The 24,423-nt window shown below is 39.8% G+C and overlaps 2 protein-coding genes across 4 annotated transcripts; both read right to left on the bottom strand.

The window, feature by feature from the left end:
• Positions 1-1,496: 1,496 nt before the first annotated feature.
• LOC124283223 (solute carrier family 46 member 3-like) lies at positions 1,497-4,469 on the bottom strand. The gene is made up of 4 exons (XM_046719252.1): positions 3,824-4,469; positions 3,062-3,145; positions 2,368-2,524; positions 1,497-1,623 (listed from the first exon to the last, which is right to left on the bottom strand). The coding sequence occupies exons 1-4, from the start codon at positions 4,467-4,469 to the stop codon at positions 1,497-1,499; spliced, it is 1,014 nt and encodes a 337-aa protein (XP_046575208.1).
• Positions 4,470-7,857: 3,388 nt separating this feature from the next.
• LOC124283181 (solute carrier family 46 member 3-like) lies at positions 7,858-24,423 on the bottom strand. Of its 3 annotated transcripts, none has more exons than XM_046719212.1 (6): positions 24,222-24,423; positions 13,757-13,838; positions 11,956-13,115; positions 11,785-11,868; positions 9,340-9,496; positions 7,858-8,713 (listed from the first exon to the last, which is right to left on the bottom strand). In XM_046719212.1, the coding sequence occupies exons 3-6, from the start codon at positions 13,067-13,069 to the stop codon at positions 8,647-8,649; spliced, it is 1,422 nt and encodes a 473-aa protein (XP_046575168.1). In that variant the 5' UTR covers positions 13,070-13,115; positions 13,757-13,838; positions 24,222-24,423; the 3' UTR covers positions 7,858-8,646. The 3 variants fall into 3 exon arrangements, with proteins under 3 accessions (XP_046575168.1, XP_046575169.1, XP_046575167.1); XM_046719211.1 differs by lacking the exons at positions 7,858-8,713; positions 9,340-9,496; positions 11,785-11,868; positions 11,956-13,115; positions 13,757-13,838 and adding exons at positions 17,306-18,287; positions 19,180-19,336; positions 21,604-21,687; positions 21,775-22,934; positions 23,573-23,658 and having other exon boundaries at positions 24,222-24,422; XM_046719213.1 differs by lacking the exon at positions 24,222-24,423 and having other exon boundaries at positions 13,754-13,882.

Below are 24,423 nucleotides of genomic sequence, written 5' to 3'. Positions count from 1 at the left end.
GTATCATTCGGCCCAAAATGATAAAGTATATTTCAGTATGGATGTATATCACTTCCTAAAAGTGCTTAAAAGCGACATGCCTCTGTGGTTATTGGACTATTTTGCTGCCATTTTACCAATGTTGCAGCTATGCTGCTATTTCAACCATTTCATTACCCCCTAGGAATATTACCCCTCCCAGTGTGTAAGCTTCCATGATCAAAAAGTGTAAAATCTTAACACTCTTTCTCATTCACCCCAGATGTATGGGAATAAATATTTTTGAGAATGTTATCATAGTCAAAAACTAACGATTATTTCTCAGATGACTTTACTTTCGTTTTCAAATTCAAAGTGGTTCAAGATTGCACCCTAACTGTTCCCTACTTACGTTCTTATTGTAGCAATTACATGTCAATTGAAATGGATTGAACTGTGATTGAGATTGACAAAGGAGCAAAATACCTATGCTAAGGCAGATTATTCGGCGTCGGTACACTAATTACATCAGGTTCAGTGGGCTGCTAAATCAGCCCCTTGTGGTCGCGACCTGTGAAGATGTGGGTTAGAATTGGTCTTCAGCAACCCATGCTTGTCATAAGAGGCGACTAACGGGATCGCTGACTTGGTTGACACATTTCATCGTATCCCAACTGTGTAGATCGATGCTCATGCTGATCACTGGATTGTCTGACTCGGTTATTTACAGACCACCCTCATATAACTTGAATATTGCTGAATGCCGCGTTAAACAATAAACAAAATCATATGGTCGCCTTGAGGCCGAAGAGAAATATGATAAAGGGAGATAGATGTTAAGTTGACGGGAGGTAACTCTATCACGAGCTCCTCACACATGGCATATTTGAAATCTACACTGATTACATCTTGTTCAAAGAAATACCGTGACGTCTTCAACATTTTCAGTTTATTGGACCGAAGTCAGTATTTGGAATGTCACAGAGATAGTGTCGCAATTTAAAACATGTCAATATACATTGTGTGAGACACTGACAGATTCCATTTGCAGATTTCAAAATAATGTAGTTGTAGGTCCAATCTGTGGTCTGCAATTTGCTAACAAATGACGTCAGTGTTAGCTAACGCACACACAATAACTCTAACACAAATTATGGATGCCGTAATACATGTTCCAATTAAGGCCTCAAGTTAAGAACTTGATTGAGTCAATATCAACAAAGATCAGAAAATGACCTCAGTATTACTCAAATCAATATTGATCATGTCATTTTTGTCTGTTTCAAGTTTTGAAATGATGCGTTCACAACAATCTCGTCATGGCACTTAATATCAGAATCCCTCTGCTACGGTCACTACACATACCCTATGTCCAAAACGGACAAGAAGTTGTGGTGTTCGACCGTACATAAAACGTTTTGTTCAGAAACGCAGGTTTTCCGGACTAGGATATGGTCCCTGTATTGGACAGGTTCATTTCAAGAGTAATGCTTCCGTATCAGCATTATACAAAAGCTCTGAAACATCAGCCATGGACGCTACATCGTCGTGTCGGTGATAGACTTGTCCTTTGTGACGATGGGGTCTGGCTTCCAGTTGCTGTCGTTGATGACAACAGCTGATGAATCTTTGTCAGGGACGCTGCGTGATGTATACAAGAACACTCTGCAAACATGAATATCTTTTGTTCATCATCTTAGCCTTTTCTTTTCTGACACAATGAGGCAAAAGTGAATTTTAGTATTTCCGATTTATCTCTATAGGCACATGTACTGCATTCGTAACTACTCGTGTCATTCCGGCACGCCGGATGGCGACTCGTACTCCTCTCGTCACAATGTTCACGACTGGGCCTTGTCTGAGCTCAAATGGGCACGGTGATGAAAATAGTCTAGGACTATTTCCAAGGAAAGATAACTCTGAATTTCCAAACATGGCTACTCTTAGAAAACGCCAATTAATTTATGATACAACACAAAAGTCACTTTAAGTAAGTTTCTTATGTCGCTAACAAATATCAATAACACGATAATTTCATAATCACGGAAATGATAATGAGAATCGATAATCGCAAAGAAACTATTTGACTACATTTCACATTTTGCTACGCGTGATTTGATTGTTTGCCAGGATTCTTGTCAATAATGGCGTACTATACAGGTACGAGTCTTCTTGTAGGTCACGGAAAGAGGCGAGTAGTTACGAATGACATGCACTTATGCTGAACAGTTATTCTAACCATTCTTCTGGATACCTTTGGTACCCTATTTACTGCACCTGTCAACGTCAACTCAACAACACATGTCACGACCAATGAGAACTCTTACCATGCAAAAATACAGAACTTAGACAGGGAACCATCATTACGCCGGTGCTATGGATTTCTGAATGTTCAAGACCTGTACTCACACTATGATAACTCCAGCCAACAGTTGGCATCCCGCACAGACGAAGAAGACAAAACCACGGAGCATCTTCACAGTGGCATTATACATCTCGTTGAAAACTGTTACCCCTGTACCTGATGAGATGATGTTCACAAGTCCGATACCCGCAAACAGCGATCCTGAAATCAATGTTCACGAATGGATCAAGATCTTCTTATCGTTTCATGTTACAATCACTATTTGATAGCGTTTCAAAAACACATGCTAATGATGTAAGGGAAATCGAACAGTGGCGATTTCTAATGATTATGGAGACTTCGATTATATATCACCGTGATCGTCACTGTTCACTTACTTACTACACACGATTCATTACAACAAAACTACCCATCTCTTTATCTGGTTTTGCCATATGCATCTGAATGTCAAATATAGGACGTCAATGCAAAAGAATACCCAGTCTTGACTATCTTCAAAAAACATATTGCTTTGGGGAAAAAGGAAGAAATAGCTGTGAGAAGTATGTGAATGGATCAATAACATCAACCGTTCGCAAAAAGGGAAAGCATGTCATGCCCTACCGGTAGCACCCGTCATTCACACATTTTGCTTTAAAATGGAAGGATTTTTTGCCTGACGCTCATGGAATATCCGGTCTTTCGAACTTACTCTTTACAAGCCTGACACTGTCCATCTTTAGTTCTCTGCATACTCACCCTGCATTTCAGGAGGGGCCATCCTCGACATGACAGCCCGCAGAGCCGGCAACAGAGGAGCTGCAATACCATTCGGTAAAACAACTGCAACAAACAATCCTCTTTAAACAAAACCAAAGACCAACTAATATGTATATATTCTTTTTGTAGAATGATATATCAATGACAAGGTATCGGGTCATCAGCTTATTGTCACACTTTTGTCAAAAACCCTGTGAGGCCATCTCTGTGAGTTAACTTAAAGTTATTACAGTGAAGATATTTATTCGCGTTCCTTACTGAATGGTGACTTACACATGAAAAGCATGAGGTCAGTGTTGGCCAACCCATGTAGGACATAGGCTCCTGTCTGAATGACAGATGCTATGATGCCTATTCCTGGATCTGAGGTGCACAGATGGAGAAGTTTGATGACTGGAATTCCAAGAAATTGCCTGGAAAGGGCCAACGCCAAATTGAAATAGCCGATGAGTTCTGGTCCCCAACAGAAAGGCAGGTTCAGTTGAAAAAGGTATTCAACAAAATACACACCGGCCTGACTAAAATATAATATGAAATATGATGAAAGTGAGAGCCAAAAAAGACACCTCTTTGGACCAAAGTCTTTCGAAAAGTAGAATCCGAAGACATTTTTGACTGCTTTCACAGGTGTCGGGTACTGGGATCTTCTATCTTTGTTGATAGTTTCCGGGAGAAGAACAACGACAAGGATTAGTGACAGAAGCATTAGCGAAGCAGTAGTTATAGACGGGTAGAGGTAACCTAGGTCTTTGATGAAGTATCCAGTAATAACTTGGGAAGCTGCGGTTGCGAGGTAGGTGGTGAAATCTATCAAAGCGATGCCAACTGTCCTGGAGTTCTTAGGTGGTGTATTGTCAGCCGTGTAGGCATAACTGGCCAGAATGACACCATTATATCCCCCTGAAATACCTTCAAACACCTCACCAATGTACATGTAACTCAGATCTAGATTCCAGTAAATAACACCTGAAAATAGCCAAAACTTCAGAACCAGGCCGACCAAAGGTACTATGAAGAGGAATCGTCGACCAAGAAAATCAGAATATGCTCCAAGAAACATGCAGCTGACTAGTGCTCCGGAGCTTCCGATGACTGTGATTAAAGTTTGAATATCCGATGTCTTTTCCTGAACCCTTTCCTGTAACATATATCCTGGATCCGACTCATTGACATAACACTTGGATGTTTGATTTGGAGTGTTGGTAGACCCAGTGCTGTTATCGAACTCCTCATCGTAGTACCTCTTGTACAGGTATTGCGTTAACAGTGGATTACGGACATTGATGGCCAAATGGAAAGCAAGAAACACAAGGTTTGCCTTGAGTAGATTTCCCAGTTTAGACTTCTCTTCTTTGTCGTTGTTTCCCAGAAGAGGAGTAGACTCCATGTTTGTCAAGTATCATGCAACCAAGATATTGTGGTCCACCTTGCTTCACTTGCTCCAAGTCAATGACCTGTAGCCTATTGTCGTAATTCGTGTCCAATGCATGCAGTGACGCTGATAAACTTAGTATGTGTGAGATATGAGACAACTACGATACCTCAGATAATCAGTTGTGTGACGACCCGTGATTCACTGTCCCTCGTGATATGGCATTGTGGAATTATTGCTGTTAGGGTTGAAAAATGTTAAAATAATACTATTAATTATATTGTTTGGAAAACTGTCGTAATTATACCTTTTGTTACTTATGAACAACTTAGCTGTGTTGAAATATGAAATGCCACTGATTAGATAAACATGTGAGGCTAACTAAACTGTGGAGGGAATGGTCTCGTGGATGCATAGCTATATTGGAATTTAATTACAAAGTATTTGTATTATCCTATTTTCTGATTGGCTGACGTGGAATCAGAACTGAATGTTATTTTTCGATACCTACAGGGAGTGTCTCCCGGTGACCTTCACCTTGGCAAGTGAACGTTTATAGAAAGACTCTTAAACAGTGTACATTGTTCGGGAATTACACTTAAGATTTGCCTTCTCTTAATGCATGTATGTTGGCTGATATATTTCACTGGCTAATGCATAAAATAGAAATATTATGGGACAACACTTTAGTGTTTCTCCTTATTAAACAAGTTCTTAATTAATTAAATAAGACAATGCCGAAGTCCTTATGTGCAAAGTGTGGTACCGCCTGGCCATTCCTGTTGGTGCAGGGGCCTTAACTTCCTCCATCAGTTGCGTATGAATCTCTTTGAATTTTGTGCATAGGATGGCTGGAACAGAATATGCAATATTATCCTACTAAATACACCCAAACGTATGCAGGGTAGGATATGTGACTCCAAAGCTCCACACTGAATCGGGCCGCCTCCGTGGTTTAGTGGTTAGAGCGTCCGCCCGGAGAGCGGAAGTTCGCGGGTTCGATCCCCGACTGTGTCATACCAAAAGACGTTAAATGATGGTACTTGTTGGTCGCTGCATGGCGCTCGGCATTAATGGGTACAACAAGGACTGGTCGGCTCGGAGTCAGTATAATGTGTCTGAGTGGGGCTTCACTGCGGCATGGTATCTCAGTGGGCTAGCACTATTAAAATCAGCTTCATTCTGGGCTAGTGCAAGCAGCCGCATATACACATACACACGCATGCACGTCGTCATATGAGCGAAATATTCTCAAGCACGACGTTAAACCCAATTTCACCTCACCTCACCACACTGAATCGCTTCAAAATGCTGCAACATCGGCATCCTGATTCAAATGCACGTTCTTTCAGCATCCCCCCGAGAATCAGGATCTTGTTTTTATTCTCCTTTTCTGTTGTATCTGTTGGTAAATATTGGATGGCTCAATATCCTGAAATGAGTGAGTGAGTATGGTTTTACGCCGCTTTTAGCATTATTCTAGCAATAGTCCGGCGGAGGACACAAGAAGTATGGAACTGATAGGGAAAAGAGTGAGTTTAGTTTTACGCCACACTCAGCAATATTCCAGCTATATGGCGGCGGTCTGTAAATAATCGAGTCTGGACCAGACAATCCAGTGAGCAACAGTATTAACATCGATCTACGCAATTGGGATACGATGACATGTGTCAACCATAATCCCGTTAGTCGCCTCTTACGACAAGCAAAGGTTGCTGAAGATCAGTTTTATCAGACACCAGATCAGTTCACATAAATGCATTGCCCCAAATATCTCCTATTTGCTTAAATCTTTACATGTCCTCATCAAAATGTCTTTGGTCTGTTCCCCAAATATTTCGTGTTGTTTTATTTTTACTTGGTGGTTGCCACCCGTGAAGGTCCGGGTTAGAATGAGCCTTAAGTAACCCATGCTTGTCGTAAAAAGGCGACTAACGGGATCGGGTGGTCAGGCTCGCTGGCTTGGTTGACACATGTCATCGGTTCCCAGTTGCGCAGATCGATGCTCTTGCTGTTGATCAGACTCGATTATTTACAGACCGCCGCCATATACCTGGAATATTGCTGAGTGCGGCGTAAAGCTAAACTCACTTACTCACTTAGTGGTTGCTGGAATATGGTCCGCCTATACTGACCTTTGGTCCAAAAACGTCTTTGTGGTTACCTAATGCGACAAGTGAATTTGACAAGTAAAATAAGATCAAACAGCCTAAAACATTTTAGTCACTAAACATTGGTCACTTCAGCGTTGACTAAATGACTCAGTGACTTTTTAATTAGATGGATTAATGCCATATTATCAATCACTGGTATTGCTGATCCAAGATCAGTTATTTTCAGGGCAATATCATAAAGCTGGAATAGTGTAAAGCAAAACAACACATTTTTCATAAAAATCTTTCTATTTGTTCCATATTAAAGTGTCAGTCTATGATGTAACGTAAATACTAACGAAAGGATTTGAATAACATTTTCACAAACCTCTAACAATAGCATATGTAATGCATAGTGAAAATAAGAATAGTTAAAGAAAATGGTATAAGAAATGCCAGACGAACAGTTTAAAATCCTGGGTGTTTCGTTGCATGAAAGTATTTTCGATTTACAGTTTCAAATTCAAAAGATGTGCCTGTTATGCTAATTTAGCTTACTGTTCCTAATGAAAGTTGTGTCAAAAAGAGCAGTCAACCATTGTTTTAAATAATCAATGACGTCATAGTTTTGTCTTCAAAATTTGTTGATTCATTGCAACCATGTTTGTGAAAGTGAAAGTATCTCTGTTCAAGCAGACTACTCATGCCTTTCCAGAAGCCATTGTAATCCTCATGCTATTGACATTGAGTTGGTTTGGATGATTCTCTTTCTCATTTTCCTAGTGTTATGATAGATAGAGTCTCTGTGTTACCTATGTCAAAATTATCATTTTTGCCTGTTTCAAGTTTTACAAGCATCTCCGATCCACACTAGACACACTCTATAGCCAAACTACAATTAAAACTGATACTCCGGAAAGCACCGATCATCCAACAAATCTCATAATGGATTAAAACTTTAATGATAAATATATAAAACGTTTCCTGGCAGTTATGTTCATTTCAAGAGTAATAACTCAGTATCATCCTCGTTCCTTGACGACAACATCAACAACGGACGCCACTGTCATGGCGCCAACTACCGTCGAAGGGAGACTGGACGGAAAATGATCCAGAATAGTAAGCAAATACACAACCCGATTGTTGGATACAACCATTTATTAAAGCTAAGTACCTGCTCAAGTATGAATGAGCTTGCACCTCAAGCACAACAACAAGCCGTTAGAAACAACAAGCTAACTAGCTAAGTAAACTCGCCTTAATAGACTAGCTCAGGGATCAGACCATATATTGACTGGTGACACCTAATGAGTGGGAGATGATAATAAGGACCCAACAACTGCCACTTACAGGGAGAGTATTGGGTCAATAAACATTTAAAACCCCAAGTGATCCATAGGACAAACAGACCAGAACAAGATATACCATCACAAAAACCAGTCTTGAGCTCCCATGTTCGGTCCCCACGATGCGGCAATTGACAACTGGTAGTAGGCCGACATGCACACAGCAGTCTAACTTTCCCCAGGTGTGTTGGATAACTGGCCACGTCCAGCTATAACGTAACCGCGCGGACGTCGCAGAGGACATACCTCACGCGAGGGTGAAGGTTGGCACCTAGACTCTGTCCAACAAAGAAGTGTGCTAATACTTGGGTACATAAACGGCCATAAGTAACTTGTAAGCGTATGTACAGTGAAGGGGAATACATGTATAAGAAGAGCGTTAGCTCTACAACAATTAGATATAGGTGGATATTGAGACAATAGTTTGTAAAATTTTGTAGTTAACAAAACCCCTGATAAAATAAGGGGTATACATAAAGGTGGGAGCGGTATAAACGCTTATATCTCCCTTATAACATCAGAAACAGTGACGGGAGTAACATATACAAAAAACTAGTAAACTCCTCTACAAGAGGGTACAATGCATAACAAGCGAAAAGTAGCAACAGGGGACCCACGGCTCAACTAGATTAGCTGAATATACAATTGCGCAGGCACTTACGGCCATGTTGCATAACACACACGCGAGTCGCGTGACAGTCACATGGTCGTGTCGGTGACAGACTTGTGTTGGTAGATGATGAGGCCTGGCGTTTAGTCATTGATGCCAACAGTGGAGGTATCAGTTACACTCCTGCGGCGGGAGATATACAAGAACACTCTGCAACACATGAATATGTATTTACTTAATATCTCATTTTTTTTATTTGCACGATGTGACATCTAACGGTTACCTCTTGCAAACATCTCAGCTGGTACATACACTGACACTGTATGCGAGATGAAGATGGTCCTTACCATTTTTTTGTCGAAATATATCAAATATTTCAAATATACCAAATAAACATACTACACATGCCTAATGCTGCCACTAGTGTTGTTTCAGCGGAATTTCTCGTTACTTCTATCTATTTCTGGTTACTTCAAGTTTTGAATATTTTCTTGTCATTTCAAGTAACGTAAATACTGAAAATCTCGAAAAAATAAACGAAATAACGATAAAATACTAAAACATTTAAGAACACCGAGAAATATTAGAAGCAGCGAGAAAATACACGGATTTTCAGGTTGTTGAAAGAAATTTGAAATAATCGAAGCAATGAGAAACTAATCAATGAGAAAATATGTATGCTGCAAAACTAGCAACATTAGTCTTTTATACAATATAATCCTATCCATGAAATGTAAACATACAAAGATACTGAAATAGATTAGGAGACCATCAATTGGTCGGGTTATCTATGGACGTCCTGAATGTTCAATACTCGCAACAAGACATGTACTCACACTATGATAACTGCACACAACAGTTGGCATCCCGCACCGGCGAAGAAAACAAATCCACGGAGCATCTTCACAGTGGCATTATACATCTCGTTGAAAATTATCATCCCAGTACCCGATGAGATGATGTTCACAAGTCCGATACTCGCAAACAGTGATCCTGAAATCAATGTTCACTATTAGAGGAAGATAAGCTCACCTTATCGTTTACATGTTACCGTCGGGGTTGTGGGGTAGCCTAGTGGTTAAAGCGTTCGCTCGCCACGCCAAACACCCGGGTTCGAATCCCCACATGCGTACAATGTGTGAAGCCCATTTCTGGTGTCCCCCGCCGTGATATTGCTGGAAAATTGCTAAAGTGGCGTAACCTTCACTCACTCACTACATGTTATCGTCACTATTTCATAGCGTTTCAGAAACACATGGTTTCATTATTGTAATGCATGTTTTGGAAAATACAATCAGCTTCTTATGCAGCAACTAATCTAGGATTTGTGTTTTGAATAGTTTCACCTGGAATGTTAAGTTTTTTACGCTGTCTCTCCTTTACACTAATCGGTACACATATGTTAAACAAATGAGTTTAGAAAACATTTGTAATAAACAATACGTTTCTGTCTGCACTCTCATGCCATTTCCACTTCTATTTGTCATGCATTTCCAGTTTCAGTTTGCAGGATTATTATATACCCATGTAAACTTAGGATAGTAACTCCGTATTGCAGCCAAGATTCCGTATTGAACCCCTGTCGGTTTTACATTGCTACGCTATGATTTCTTTTATTAAGTAACGCAAGATAAGGGGGTATATTAATACATATGGAACGTCATACAAGTGCATTTGGATGTTTTGTATTGAACTCAAAGATGTCATGGGACATTCTATATATACTCCTGCCAATAATGGTCCTCCCCACCCCAACCCCCCACACCCAATAAAGAAAATTGAAGGGGGTGACAATCATTATTGGCATGAATATATTTATTGTTATGGAAGTGCATAATGTTTGTAATCACGGTCAATTGGAGACGTTGTGGCTTTCAGACCATGGAAATGGTTCATGGAGATAATAAAGTTATAGTCTGATGATCTGTAGATTAATTGAGTAAAGCTGCAGAATAGGAACAGTTTACTTTATTTCCTTTAACCCAGTTGAAGATTCTCGCTGTGTGCAGATCATATTGATGGTTATACCTTAGTCTGCCATACAGACCCTGAAACAATTATATGCAAGGAAGCCCATGCAAGTCTAGAATATGTGGCAAGTCTTGATTACCATGGTTTCTGATAATGGAGAAAGCCTCAGGCTCCTTTCTCTTTTATGTTATGATTATTATTTATGAACCGTTTTTCTGTAAAATATGTTCATTTCAGAGAAGGGGCGGTGGGGTAGTCTAGTGGTTGAATCGTTCGCTCGTCACGCTGAAGAACCGGGTTCAATTTCCCACATGGGAACAATGTGTGAAGCCCATTTCTGGTGTCAGAACGTTATGTTGCTGAAATATTGCTAAAAGCGGCGTAAAACCAAACTCACTCACTCATTTCAGAGACTAAAATGTTAGTTTAGTTATGCTTTTCAAAGACTAAAATATTAGTCTAGTCATGCCTCTCATACCAGCTTTGTACAAAACATGAACGTGTGGCTCTCCTTTGCATTTTGGAAAGCATGTGGTTGTCGTTGTAAAGCGTGTCACCACTGAGATAGGAAAGCTCACATCACCATGGACACGTTATCAAGTCTATTTCATCATGGCCATGAGTTGAGGATATAATTAAGATCGTAAATAAAGGTTTCTAATAATTGTGAAAATTGTGTTATGTATGTAAATTTGATTACAACGTTCTCTTAATTATTATCATAGGCATTTCGTCCGATTGTTTAAATCTGTAATATCTATTTGAATGTTGATATCATGGGACCCTCTATTGTTATCTCTCTGATTGCATTCGTGTCAATGTCCATCCATATCTATCTACGATGATCCATGTTTTCATTCTGTTTGCATGTCTGACAAGTCCATCAAAATGTTAAACGTAGACTATTTGTTATTTTATGTTTATGGCTAAGTTTCCCTTCCATCACCAGCGGCTGAGGGGATGGTGTAAATCCAGCTAGGTCCCATGCAGGAAGCAAATGTACTGTAAGTCCCCATGGTCCCTAGTATGGTGATCTACCTTCAGTTGTTGGCGATCTATAGCCCGATTTTATATTGTGTTGTTTTGAAATGATTTAACATTTTACACTGAACTCAAACTAGTTTTAATCGATTTGTGACATTCTAGTCGTTATACTGTCCTTCGCTGGCAGGTTTTTAAATAAGTATACATATGTCTATTCTTAGTACATAACGTTTTGTCGTCACAATATGGCTGAAATATTGCCGATGTGACGTTACATATTAACTCACTCACTCACTCATTCCATCAAAATATACCTGCATACTCACCCTGCATTTCAGGAGGGGCCATCCGTGACATGATAGCCCGCAGTGCTGGCAACAAAGGAGCTGCAATACCACTGGGCAAAACACCTGCAACAAAACAATCCACTTTACTCAACCGCAAAGACTAAACAGTATTAATATATACAAGTCTTCTGAAGATGTAGAATAACTTACACAGGAAGAGCATGACGTCAGTGTTGGCCACACCATTTAGGACGTAGGATACGGCCAGTATGACAGATGTTATGATACATAGTCCTGGGTCGGAGGTGCATAAATGAAGTAGTTTGATGACTGGAATCCCAAGAATTTGTCTGGAAAGGGCCAACGCCATATTGAAATAGCCGATGAGCTCTGGTCCCCAACAGAATGGCAGGTTCAGCTGGAAAAGATACTCCAGAAAAAAGACACCACTCAAACTAAAATATGTTATGAAATACGCTGTCAGCGAAAGCCAGAAAAGACTTCTTGTTTGTCCAAAATCTTTTGAAAAGTAGAATCCAAAAACATTTTTCACCGCCTTCACCGGAGATGGGTACTGGGATCTTCTATCTTTGTTGATAGTTTCAGGAAGAAGAACAACGACAAGGATTAGTGACAGAAGCATTAGCGAAGTCGTAGTTATGGACGGGTAGAGGTAACCTAGGTATTTGATGAAGTATCCAGTAATAACTTCGGAAACTGCAGAAGCTACGTAGGTGGTGAAATCTAGCACAGCGATGCCAACTGTCCGTGAGTTCTTAGGTGGTGTATTGTCAGCCGTGTAGGCATAGGTAGCCAGAATCACACCATTATATCCTCCCGAAACACCTTCAATCACCTCGCTAACGTACAGGTATTTCAGATCTAGATTCCAGTAAATAACAAATATCGTCAATACATTCTTCAGAATCTGGCCGACTAAAGGTAATATGAAGAGAAATCGTCGACCAAGAAAATCAGAATACGCCCCCAAGAAGATACAGCTAATTAACGCTGTAGAGTTTCCGATAGCTGTGAGTATTGTCTGACAGTTGGAAGTAAGATCCTGAACCCTTTCCTGTAACAGGTATCCTGGATCCGACTCATTGACGTAACACTTGGATGTTTGATTAGCAGTACTGGCTGACTTTGTGCTGTTGCCGAACACCTCCTCGGAGTACCTCTGGTAAAGGTATTGTGTTAACACTGGATCATGGACATTGACAGACAGCTGGTAAACAAGAAACACAATGTTGGCCTTGAGTAGATTTCCTAGCTTAGACTTTTCTTCTTTAGCCTTGTTTTCAAGAAGCGGTGTGGACTCCATGTTTGTCTCGTGTTCAGCCAGGAGATTGTGGCCTACCTTGCGTCACCTGTCCCAGAAAACTGCCCTGATACATGCGCAGTGCATTTAATGGCGTAATCCTGATTGACGTAACATATATGATATGATGGCCATGTGATATACTGATACAGTGTACATGATAAACACGTAAGGGTAACGTGTTGCTGGCATATGCAATAAACAAATCTTATCTTGAGTATTAATTGTATAATGCCTTGTAATTTTGGTTTGTAACCTGAATATATTTCTAAGATATTCAGTATAATTGTGGTTTGCTGCTCATAATTAGCTAGAAATTATGTTTTGCTTTGTTTATCAACTAGGATTGTCTATCTGCTGATGGTCAGAGGGGTATCAATCTAGATGTAGTTGAGCTGTTCATCCTACTGTTTGCTGATGATATTGCGCTTTTTGACTTTACAGTTATAGATCTGCAAAAGAGGCTAGACAAGCTAGTTTCGTATTGTAACAAGTGGAAATTGAAAATAAATATTGATAAAAGTCAAGTTATTATATTTATGAAGGCTGGTCGACTAAGACATTAGGAAAATAGAAATATTATGGGACAACACTTTAGTGTTTCTCCTTACATTTCCCATTTATAAAACAAGTTCTTAATTAATTAAATAAGACAATGCCGAAGTCCTTATGTGCAAAGTGTGGTACCGCCTGGCCATTCCTGTTGGTGCAGGGGCCTTAACTTCCTCCATCAGTTGCGTATGAATCTCTTTGAATGTTGTGCATAGGATGGCTGGAACAGAATATGCAATATTAGCCTACTAAATACACCAAAACGTATACTGACTGACTGACTGACTGACTGAATGACTGCAATATTCCAGGACGGCGGGGAACAGAAATGGGCTGCAACATTTTACAATACGAGCCAACCTTAAACGCTAGGCTATACAGGGTAGGGTATGTGGCTCCAAAGCTCCACATCAAATCGCTTAAAAAGGCTGCAACATCGGCATCCTGATTCAAATGTACGTTCTTTCAGCATCCCCCCGAGAATCAGATCTTGTTTTATTCTCCTTTTCTGTTGTATATGTTGGTTAATATCGGATGGCTCACTATCCTGAAATGAGTAAGTGAGTATGGTTTTACGCCGCTTTTAGCATTATTCTAGCAATAGTCCGGCGGAGGACACCAAAGGGGTTTCACACATTGTACCCATGTGGGGAATCGAACCCAGGTCTTCGGCGTGACGAGCGATCGCTTTAACTACTAAGTTACCCCACCGCCCCTAGCCTGAAATAACTTGTGTGTGTCATCCGGTGGAGTTACACATTTCGTACACGTGAGATATTCCTAACAGAATAGGTAATACACAGGAAGAGCATGACGTCATAGTTTTGTCTTCAAAATTTGTTGATTTATTGCCACCATGTTTGTGAAAGTGAAAGTATCTCTGTTCAAGCAGACTGCTCATGCCTTTCCAGAAGCCATTGTAATCCTCATGCTATTGACATTGGGTTGGTTTGGATGATTCTCGTTCTCATTTTCCTAGTGTTATGATAGATAGAGTCTCTGTGTTACCTATGTCAAAATTATCATTTTTGCCTGTTTCAAGTTTTACAAGCATCTCCGATCCACACTAGACACACTCTATAGCCAACCTACAATTAAAACTGATACTCCCGAAAGCACCGATCATCCTTCCCTACAAATCTCATAATGGATTAAAACTTTAATGATAAATATATCAAACGTTTCCTGGCAGTTATGTTCATTTCAAGAGTAATAACTCAGTATCATCCTCGTTCCTTGACGACAACATCAACAACGGACGCCACTGTCACGGCGCCAACTACCGTCCAGGGAGACTGGACGGAAAATGATCCAGAATAGTAAGCAAATACATACACAACCCGATTGTTGGATACAACCATTTATTAAAGCTAAGTACCTGCTCAAGCATGAATGAGCTTGCACCCCAAGCACAACAACAGAGTCGCTAGAAACAAGCTAACTAGCTAAGTAAACTCGCCTTAATAGACTAGCTCAGGGATCAGACCATATATTGACTGGTGACACCTAATGAGTGGGGGATAATAAGAGGATGGCCTAAAAGTCGGGCCAAGAAAAGTCGGGTAATACTAAAAATGGATTGCAGAATATTAAAACGAAATCTGCACATTTGGGTAGATACACTTCCTGCCTTCACAAATGTATAGTTAACGATGAAAAACACACAACAACAATGACTACATACCGAGATTCCCATAGACAAGACACCGTCTTGTTGTTATGTGTTTTCCTTGATATGTCTATGTGGGAAGGTTGCTTACTTCTCTTGGCGTGTGACATCCTGGGGTCCTGGGCAGGAAGTGACAGTGTTTTGACTGCTTTTCTTTCCTTAATTAAGATATTGGGGTTCCCTAATTAACCTTTATTGTCTCATGCTGAATCAGCACAGGATGTTTATGTTAAAGAGAAGTGGATATTGGCGAGTGTCAATGGGCAAATATGACATGATTACGTATATTAAAAGAAATATTTTACATCTCAACCTTTTGTCATATTTTATGAAGGATCAAACAAGGTATGCATTCACACACACAAAATTCTTAAGTGTTTTCATTGTAAACAATACCAGCCCAAATCAGTTAGCCAGCGCGTATGCATATGCTTATAAATACTAATACACATGAAACACAAAATGTTATCATATCTACCTAAATACCGCTTCATAAAGTAAAGTAAAATTGAAGCCCCTTTCTCTCTCCATTCCCAACGATTTTAGGAAAAAAAGTCCTCGGAAAACAAAATCCTCAATCAAAAGTGTTTAGTCTCTGTTCGGCCCGACTTGGCCCGTGCTGTCAAAAACAACTTAAACCTCACACATGTATCTTGAAATGTGTTTATATCCATAGATTAGTATTATATCTACCTACATATCACTTCACAGAGTCTCAAAGTGTAGTATTTGAAGTGAAAACGTTGCTGAAAGTGAAGCTCTCTTTTCTATATATTCTCAACAAAGACACTGTATCACAAGCGTGGCCCGGGCTAAACCCCACCCATGTATTCTGATTTGTGTTTAAATCCATAGAATAGAATTATATCTACCTAAATATCAATGTGTGATGTTACAAAATGCCACATGTAAAGATAACTGGTTCGTTTAAGTGAAGCCCTTTTCTCTCTCCATTCACAACATAGCCTCAATCAAAAGTGTTAGTCTCTGTTCAGCCCGACTTGGCCCGTGCTGTCAAAAACGGTTTATGCCCGGACTGTCGACAACAAGAAATAATCCGTCCAAATTACTTGTCGACAGTCCGGGAAAAGGGAGGTGATGTTCTACATGAGTGACTTCACTCCCAGTGTCATCGAAATTAACAAACCAATTAAAACAGAGTGTGATATATATAGTAGACAACATAGTTATTCAGTCAATATAACAACATGCATGTATCATATGTCACACAATATAACATATTTGTATATATATTTCATAAAGCTCACACAATATATTTTGTGTGTGTGTTTTATATAAACAAGTGATTTCTGCAGGTGTATAAGTAATAAATATATAAAAGATGAGTCCAGTTATTTCTTCTTGCCAAAACTCCTTTATATATGGACAGGTTGCATCTGTACATCTCCAGTATGTTTTTTGAGCTCTGCGTCTGTTGACTCTGTACTTGAATCCATTGTGGTAAAGATTCTGACCTCTATGAATTTTGTCAATCAATGTAACGCGCACCATAGCGTTTGCCATTTTGACATGGGTAACAAAATATTCATGATCTATTATATATACCCAAATGCTAAATGTTTACAACAGCATTTCGATAATCCTTCTACTCCCAATATCACAAAATAATTTGTAAGCTGTTTCTTTCCGGATGTTGTTGCATGTTAAACTCCAAAATGGTAATCCTTCCACTCGCATAACGTAAAATAATAGTCTGTTTTTGCAACCTTAATTCTCTTGCAAATTGTTAAAAAGACATTCTTTTTAATCAACTTAATTCATTTACTCATGATACGAGCATAGCTGTAGCCGCCATAGCCACTTGCAAACCGCTAAGCAAACATTCTCTTTCATTAATTAACACCGTCACGGTATGTTGACCACGCGATGTCGACACTCCGGGTTTTGTTTTGTCGACGGTTAGCAAAATCCTATTTTTCATTTGTCGACAGATCGGGCTGACACCCTAAAAAACAACAACCCAGTGTTCAGTCTAGCTCTGTGCGGGCTAATGAAATTAATACACCTGTTAATTACACCTGTATCCAGCTTGCTTAATTGCCCCTTGTCTAATTGCAATCAGCTAGGTGTTGTGATTCAATTAACACACTCCATTGTTGCCCTTAATTACCTGTCAGAGGCCTTCCGTGTTATTGATTACTCCACCGTAACTACCGCCACTTACAGGGAGAGTATCGGGCCAATAAACATTTAACACCCAAAGTGATCAATAGGACAAACAGACCAGAACAAGATGTACCATCACAAAAACCAGTCTTGAGCTCCCATGTTCGGTCCCCACGATGCGGCAATTGACAACTGGTAGTAGGCCGACATGCACACAGCAGTCTAACTTTCCCCAGGTGTGTCGGATAACTGGCCAGGTCCAGCTATAACGTAACCGCGTGGACGTCGCAGAGGACATACCTCACGCGAGGGTGAAGGTTGGCACCTAGACTCTGTCCAACAAAGAAGTGTGCTAATACTTGGGTACATAAACGACCATAACTCACTTGTAAGCGTATGTACAGTGAAGGGGAATACATGTATAAGAAGAGCGTTAGCTCTACTACAATTAGATATAGGTGGATATTGAGACAATAGTTTGTACAATTTTGTAGTTAACAAAAACCCTGATCAAATAAGGGGTATACATAAAGGTGGGAGCGGTATAAAGCTTATATCTCCCTTATAAAATCAGAAACAGTGACGGGAGTCACATATACAAAATACTAGTAAACTCCTCTACAAGAGGGTACAATGCATAACAAGCGAAAAGTAGCAACAGGGGACCCACGGCTCAACTAGATTAGCTGAATATACAAATGCGCAGGCACTTACGGCCATGTTGCATAACACACACGCGAGTCGCGTGACAGTCACATGGTCGTGTCGGTGACAGACTTGTGTTGGTAGATGATGAGGCCTGGCGTTCAGTCATTGAGGCCAACAGTGGAGGTATCAGTTACACTCCTGCGGCGGGAGATACACAAGAACACTCTGCAACACATGAATATGTATTTACTTAATATCTCATTTTTTTTTCATTTGCACGATGTGACATCTAACGGTTACCTCTTGCAAAAATCTCAGTGGGTACATACACTGACACTGTATGCGAGATGAGTGAGTGAGTGAGTTTAGTTTTACGGCGCACTCAGCAATATTCCAGCTATATGGCGGCGGTGTGTAAATAATCGAGTCTGGACCAGACAATCCAGTGATCAACAGCATGAGCATCGATCTGCGCAATTGGGAACCGATGACATGTGTCAACCAAGTCAGCGAGCCTGACCACCCGATCCCGTTAGTCGCCTTTTACGACAAGCATTGTCGCCTGTTATGACAAGAATGGGTTGCTGAAGACCTATTCTACCCCGGATCTTCACAGGTCGTATGCGAGATGAAGATGGTCCTTACCATTATTTGTCGAAATATACCAAATAAACATACTACACAAGCCTAATGCTGCCACTATTGTTGTTTCAGCGGAATTTCTCGTTACTTTTATCTATTTCTGGTTACTTCAAGTTTTGAATATTTTCTTGTCATTTCAAGTAACGTAAATACTGAAAATCTCGCAAAATGAACGAAATAACGAGAAAATACTAAAACATTTAAGAACACGGAGAAAATATTAGAAGCAGCGAGAAAATACACGGATTTTCAGGTTGTTGAAAGAAATTTGAAATAATCGAAGCAATGAGAAACTAATCAATGAGAAAATATGTATGCTGCAAAACTAGCAGCATTAGTCTTTCGTATACAATACAATCCTATCCATGAAATGTAAACATACAAAGATACTGAAATAGATAGGGAGACTATCTATTGGTCGGGTTATCTATGGACGTCCTGAATGTTCAATACTCGCAACAAGACCTGTACTCACACTATGATAACTGCACACAACAGTTGGCATCCCGCACCGGCGAAGAAAACAAATCCACGGAGCATCTTCACAGTGGCATTATACATCTCGTTGAAAATTATCATCCCAGTACCCGATGAGATGATGTTCACAAGTCCGATACTCGCAAACAGTGATCCTGAAATCAATGTTCACTGTTAGAGGAAGATAAGCTCACCTTATCGTTTACATGTTACCGTCGGGGTTGTGGGGTAGCCTAGTGGTTAAAGCGTTCGCTCGCCACGCCAAACACCCGGGTTCGAATCCCCACATGCGTACAATGTGTGAAGCCCATTTCTGGTGTCCCCGCCGTGATATTGCTGGAAAATTGCTAAAGTGGCGTAACCTTCACTCACTCACCACATGTTATCGTCACTATTTCATAGCGTTTCAGAAACACATGGTTTCATTATTGTAATGCATGTTTTGGAAAATACAATCAGCTTCTTATGCAGCAACTAATCTAGGATTTGTGTTTTGAATAGTTTCACCTGGAATGTCAAGTTGTTTACACTGTCTCTCCTTTACACTAATCGGTACACACATGTTAAACAAATGAGTTTAGAAAACATTTGTAATAAACAATACGTTTCTGTCTGCACTCTCATGCCTTTTCCACTTCTATTTGTCATGTATTTCCAGTTTCAGTTTGCAGGATTATTATATACCCATGTAAACTTAGGATAGTAACTCCGTATTGCAGCCAAGATTCCGTATTGAACCCCTGTTGGTTTTACATTGCTATGCTATGATTTCTTTTATTAAGTAACGCAAGATAAGGGGATATATAATAAATATGGAACGTCATACAAGTGCATTTGGATGTTTTGTATTGAACTCAAAGATGTCATTGGACATTCTATATATTTATTTTTATGGAAGTGCATATGTTTGTAATCACGGTTAATTGGAGACGTTGTGGCTTTCAGACCATGGAAATGGTTCATGGACACCTAAATGAGATAATAAAGTTATAGTCTGATGATCTGTAGATTTATTAAGTAAAGCTCCAGAAAAGGAACAGTTTACTTTATTTCCTATAAACCAGTTGAAGATTCTCGCTGTGTGCTGATCACATTGATGGTTATACCTTAGTCTGCCATACAGACCCTGAAACAAATATATGCAAGGAATCCCATGCAAGTCTAGAATATGTGGCAAGTCTTGATTACCATGGTTTCTGATAATGGAGAAAGCTTCAGGGCTCCTTTCTCTTATATGTTATGATTATTATTTATGAACCGTTTTTCTGTAAAATATGTTCATTTCAGAGAAGGGGCGGTGGGATAGTCTAGTGGTTGAATCGTTCGCTCGTCATGCTGAAGAACCGGGTTCAATTTCCCACATGGGAACAATGTGTGAAGCCCATTTCTGGTGTCAGAACGTTATGTTGCTGGAATATTGCAAAAAGCGGTGTAAAACCAAACTCACTCACTCATTTCAGAGACTAAAATGTTAGTCTAGTTATGCTTCTCAAAGACTAAAATGTTAGTCTAGTTAAGCCTCTCATACCAGCTTTGTACAAAAGATGAACGTGTGGCTCTCCTTTGCATTTTGGAAAGCATGTCACCACTGAGATAGGAAAGCTCACATCACCATTGACACGTTATCAAGTCTGTTTCATCATGGCCATGAGTTGAGGATATAATTAAGATCGTAAATAAATGTCTTGGAAACACCATCTTTCCAAAATTGGAAATGTCTTGGAAGCATCATCTTTCCAAGACATTTCCAAGCTTGTAAATGAAGGTTTCTCATAATTGTGAAAATTGCGTTATGTATGTAAATTTGATTACAACGTTCTCTTAATTATTATCATAGGCATTTCGCCCGATTGTTTAAATCTGTAATATCTATTTGAATATTGATATCATGGGACCCTCTATTGTTATGTCTCTGATTGCACTCGTGTCAATGTCCATCCATATCTATCTACGATGATCCATGTTTTCATTCTGTTTGCATGTCTGACATGTCCATCAAAATGTTAAACGTAGACTATTTGTTATTTTATGTTTATGGCTAAGTTTCCCTTCCATCACCAGCGGCTGAGGGGATGGTGTAAATCCAGCTAGGTCCCATGCAGGAAGCAATTGTACTGTAAGTCCCCATGGTCCCTAGTATGGTGATCTACCTTCAGTTGTTGGCGATCTATAGCCCGATTTTATATTGTGTTGTTTTGAAATGATTTAACATTTTACACTGAACTCAAACTAGTTTTAATCGATTTGTGACATTCTAGTCGTTATACTGTCCTTCGCTGGCAGGTTTTTAAATAAGTATACATATGTCTATTCTTAGTACATAACGTTTTGTCGTCACAATATGGCTGAAATATTGCCGATGTGACGTTAAATATTAACTCACTCACTCACTCATTCCATCAAAATATACCTGCATACTCACCCTGCATTTCAGGAGGGGCCATCCGTGACATGATAGCCCGCAGTGCTGGCAACAAAGGAGCTGCAATACCACTGGGCAAAACACCTGCAACAAAACAATCCACTTTACTCAACCGCAAAGACTAAACAGTATTAATATATACAAGTCTTCTGAAGATGTAGAATAACTTACACAGGAAGAGCATGACGTCAGTGTTGGCCACACCATTTAGGACGTAGGATACGGCCAGTATGACAGATGTTATGATACATAGTCCTGGGTCGGAGGTGCATAAATGAAGTAGTTTGATGACTGGAATCCCAAGAATTTGTCTGGAAAGGGCCAACGCCATATTGAAATAGCCGATGAGCTCTGGTCCCCAACAGAATGGCAGGTTCAGCTGGAAAAGATACTCCAGAAAAAAGACACCACTCAAACTAAAATATGTTATGAAATACGCTGTCAGCGAAAGCCAGAAAAGACTTCTTGTTTGTCCAAAATCTTTTGAAAAGTAGAATCCAAAAACATTTTTCACCGCCTTCACCGGAGATGGGTACTGGGATCTTCTATCTTTGTTGATAGTTTCAGGAAGAAGAACAACGACAAGAATTAGTGACAGAAGCATTAGCGAAGTCGTAGTTATGGACGGGTAGAGGTAACCTAGGTATTTGATGAAGTATCCAGTAATCACTTGGGAAACTGCGGCTGCTAGGTAGGTGGTGAAATCTAGCACAGCAATGCCAACTGTCCGTGAGTTCTTAGGTGGTGTGTTGTCAGCCGTGTAGGCATAGGTAGCCAGAATCACACCATTATATCCTCCCGAAACACCTTCAATCACCTCGCTAACGTACAGGTATTTCAGATCTAGATTCCAGTAAATAACAAATATCGTCAATACATTCTTCAGAATCTGGCCGACTAAAGGTAATATGAAGAGAAATCGTCGACCAAGAAAATCAGAATACGCCCCCAAGAACATACAGCTAATTAACGCTGTAGAGTTTCCGATAGCTGTGAGTATTGTCTGACAGTTGGAAGTAAGAACCTGAACCCTTTCCTGTAACAGGTATCCTGGATCCGACTCATTGACGTAACACTTGGACGTTTGATTAGCAGTACTGGCTGACTTTGTGCTGTTGCCGAACACCTCCTCGGAGTACCTCTGGTAAAGGTATTGTGTTAACACTGGATCATGGACATTGATAGACAGCTGGTAAACAAGAAACACAATGTTGGCCTTGAGTAGATTTCCTAGCTTAGACTTCTCTTCTTTAGCCTTGTTTTCAAGAAGCGGTGTGGACTCCATGTTTGTCTCGTGTTCAGCCAGGAGATTGTGGCCTACTTTGCGTCACCTGTCCCAGTAAAATAAAATGATACATGCGCAGTGCATTTAATGGCGTAATCCTGATTGACGTAACATATATGATATGATGGCCATGTGATATACTGATACAGTGTACATGATAAACACGTAAGGGTAACGTGTTGCTGGCATATGCAATGAACAAATCTTATCTTGAGTAATAATTGTAGAATGCCTTGTAATTTTGGTTTGTAACCTGAATATATTTCTAAGATATTCAGTATAATTGTGGTTTGCTGCTCATAATTAGATAGAAATTATGTTTTGCTTTGTTTATCAACTAGGATTGTCTATCTGCTGATGGTCAGAGGGGTATCAATCTAGACTTAGTTGAGCTGTTCATCCTATTGTTTGCTGATGATATTGCTCTTTTTGACTTTACAGTTATAAGTCTGCAAAAGAGGCTAGACAAGCTAGTTTCGTATTGTAACAAGTGGAAATTGAAAATAAATATTGATAAAAGTAAAGTTGTTGTATTTATGAAGGCTGGTCGACTAAGATATTAGGAAAATAGAAATATTATGGGACAACACTTTAGTGTTTCTCCTTACATTTCCCATTTATAAAACAAGTTCTTAATTAATTAAATAAGACAATGCCGAAGTCCTTATGTGCAAAGTGTGGTACCGCCTGGCCATTCCTGTTGGTGCAGGGGCCCTGAACTTCCTCCATCAGTTGCGTATGAATCTCTTTGAATGTTGTGCATAGGATGGCTGGAACACAATATGCAATATTATCCTACTAAATACACCAAAATCCGTATTATATAACTTTTACTGACTGACTGACTGACTGAGTTTAGTTTTACGCCGCTTTTAGCAATATTCCAGCAATATCACGGCGGGGGACACCGGAAATGGGCTTAACACATTGTGCCCAATATAACTTTTAATTATTGTTATTCATAATACATGTACATGCAATTTTTAAAGAATTTTAGTCTCTCATAATTCCGTATGGAATGGCCCTTATGTAAATATATGTTTAATTAGTTTGTATATATGTATAACAGGGGTAACTTTAATAAATAATCTGTCTGTCTGTCTGTTCGTATACAGGGTAGGGTATGTGACTCCAAAGCTCCACATCGAATCGCTTATGTAATGTACAGGGTAATCGATAATAATTACCCTATATAGATATCTTTACTACTTATGACGTATTTTGGGTATACTTATTCCCGCGGTATCAGTTACACTGTCCATGTAGTGTTGTTCCGTGCCAGTGCACTGCAACATATAGTTTACCGTGATCTTTAGATTACGAGAGCTCATACCGTTGGAATTAGTATGTAAAACAGATCCAAGCCTTCTCTTCACCTCGTTCCATCAGTCTACCTGATGTGGCGTAATGTATGTAGCGACTTTGGTGTTGACTTGTGCTGCCTCAGGTAAGCTACGTCTCGACATGGGCGCCGCCATGTTGTGACGTCATAGCGAGGTGTTTTAGAAGGTTTCGTATCTAGGATTTTACGTCAC

Source organism: Haliotis rubra, unplaced genomic scaffold, assembly GCF_003918875.1.
Source record: "Haliotis rubra isolate DU_JTF1 unplaced genomic scaffold, ASM391887v1 Scf310, whole genome shotgun sequence".
NCBI lineage: Eukaryota > Metazoa > Mollusca > Gastropoda > Lepetellida > Haliotidae > Haliotis > Haliotis rubra.
Note: the sequence above shows the minus strand (reverse complement) of the source record. Positions and strands in the feature narration are given on the sequence as shown.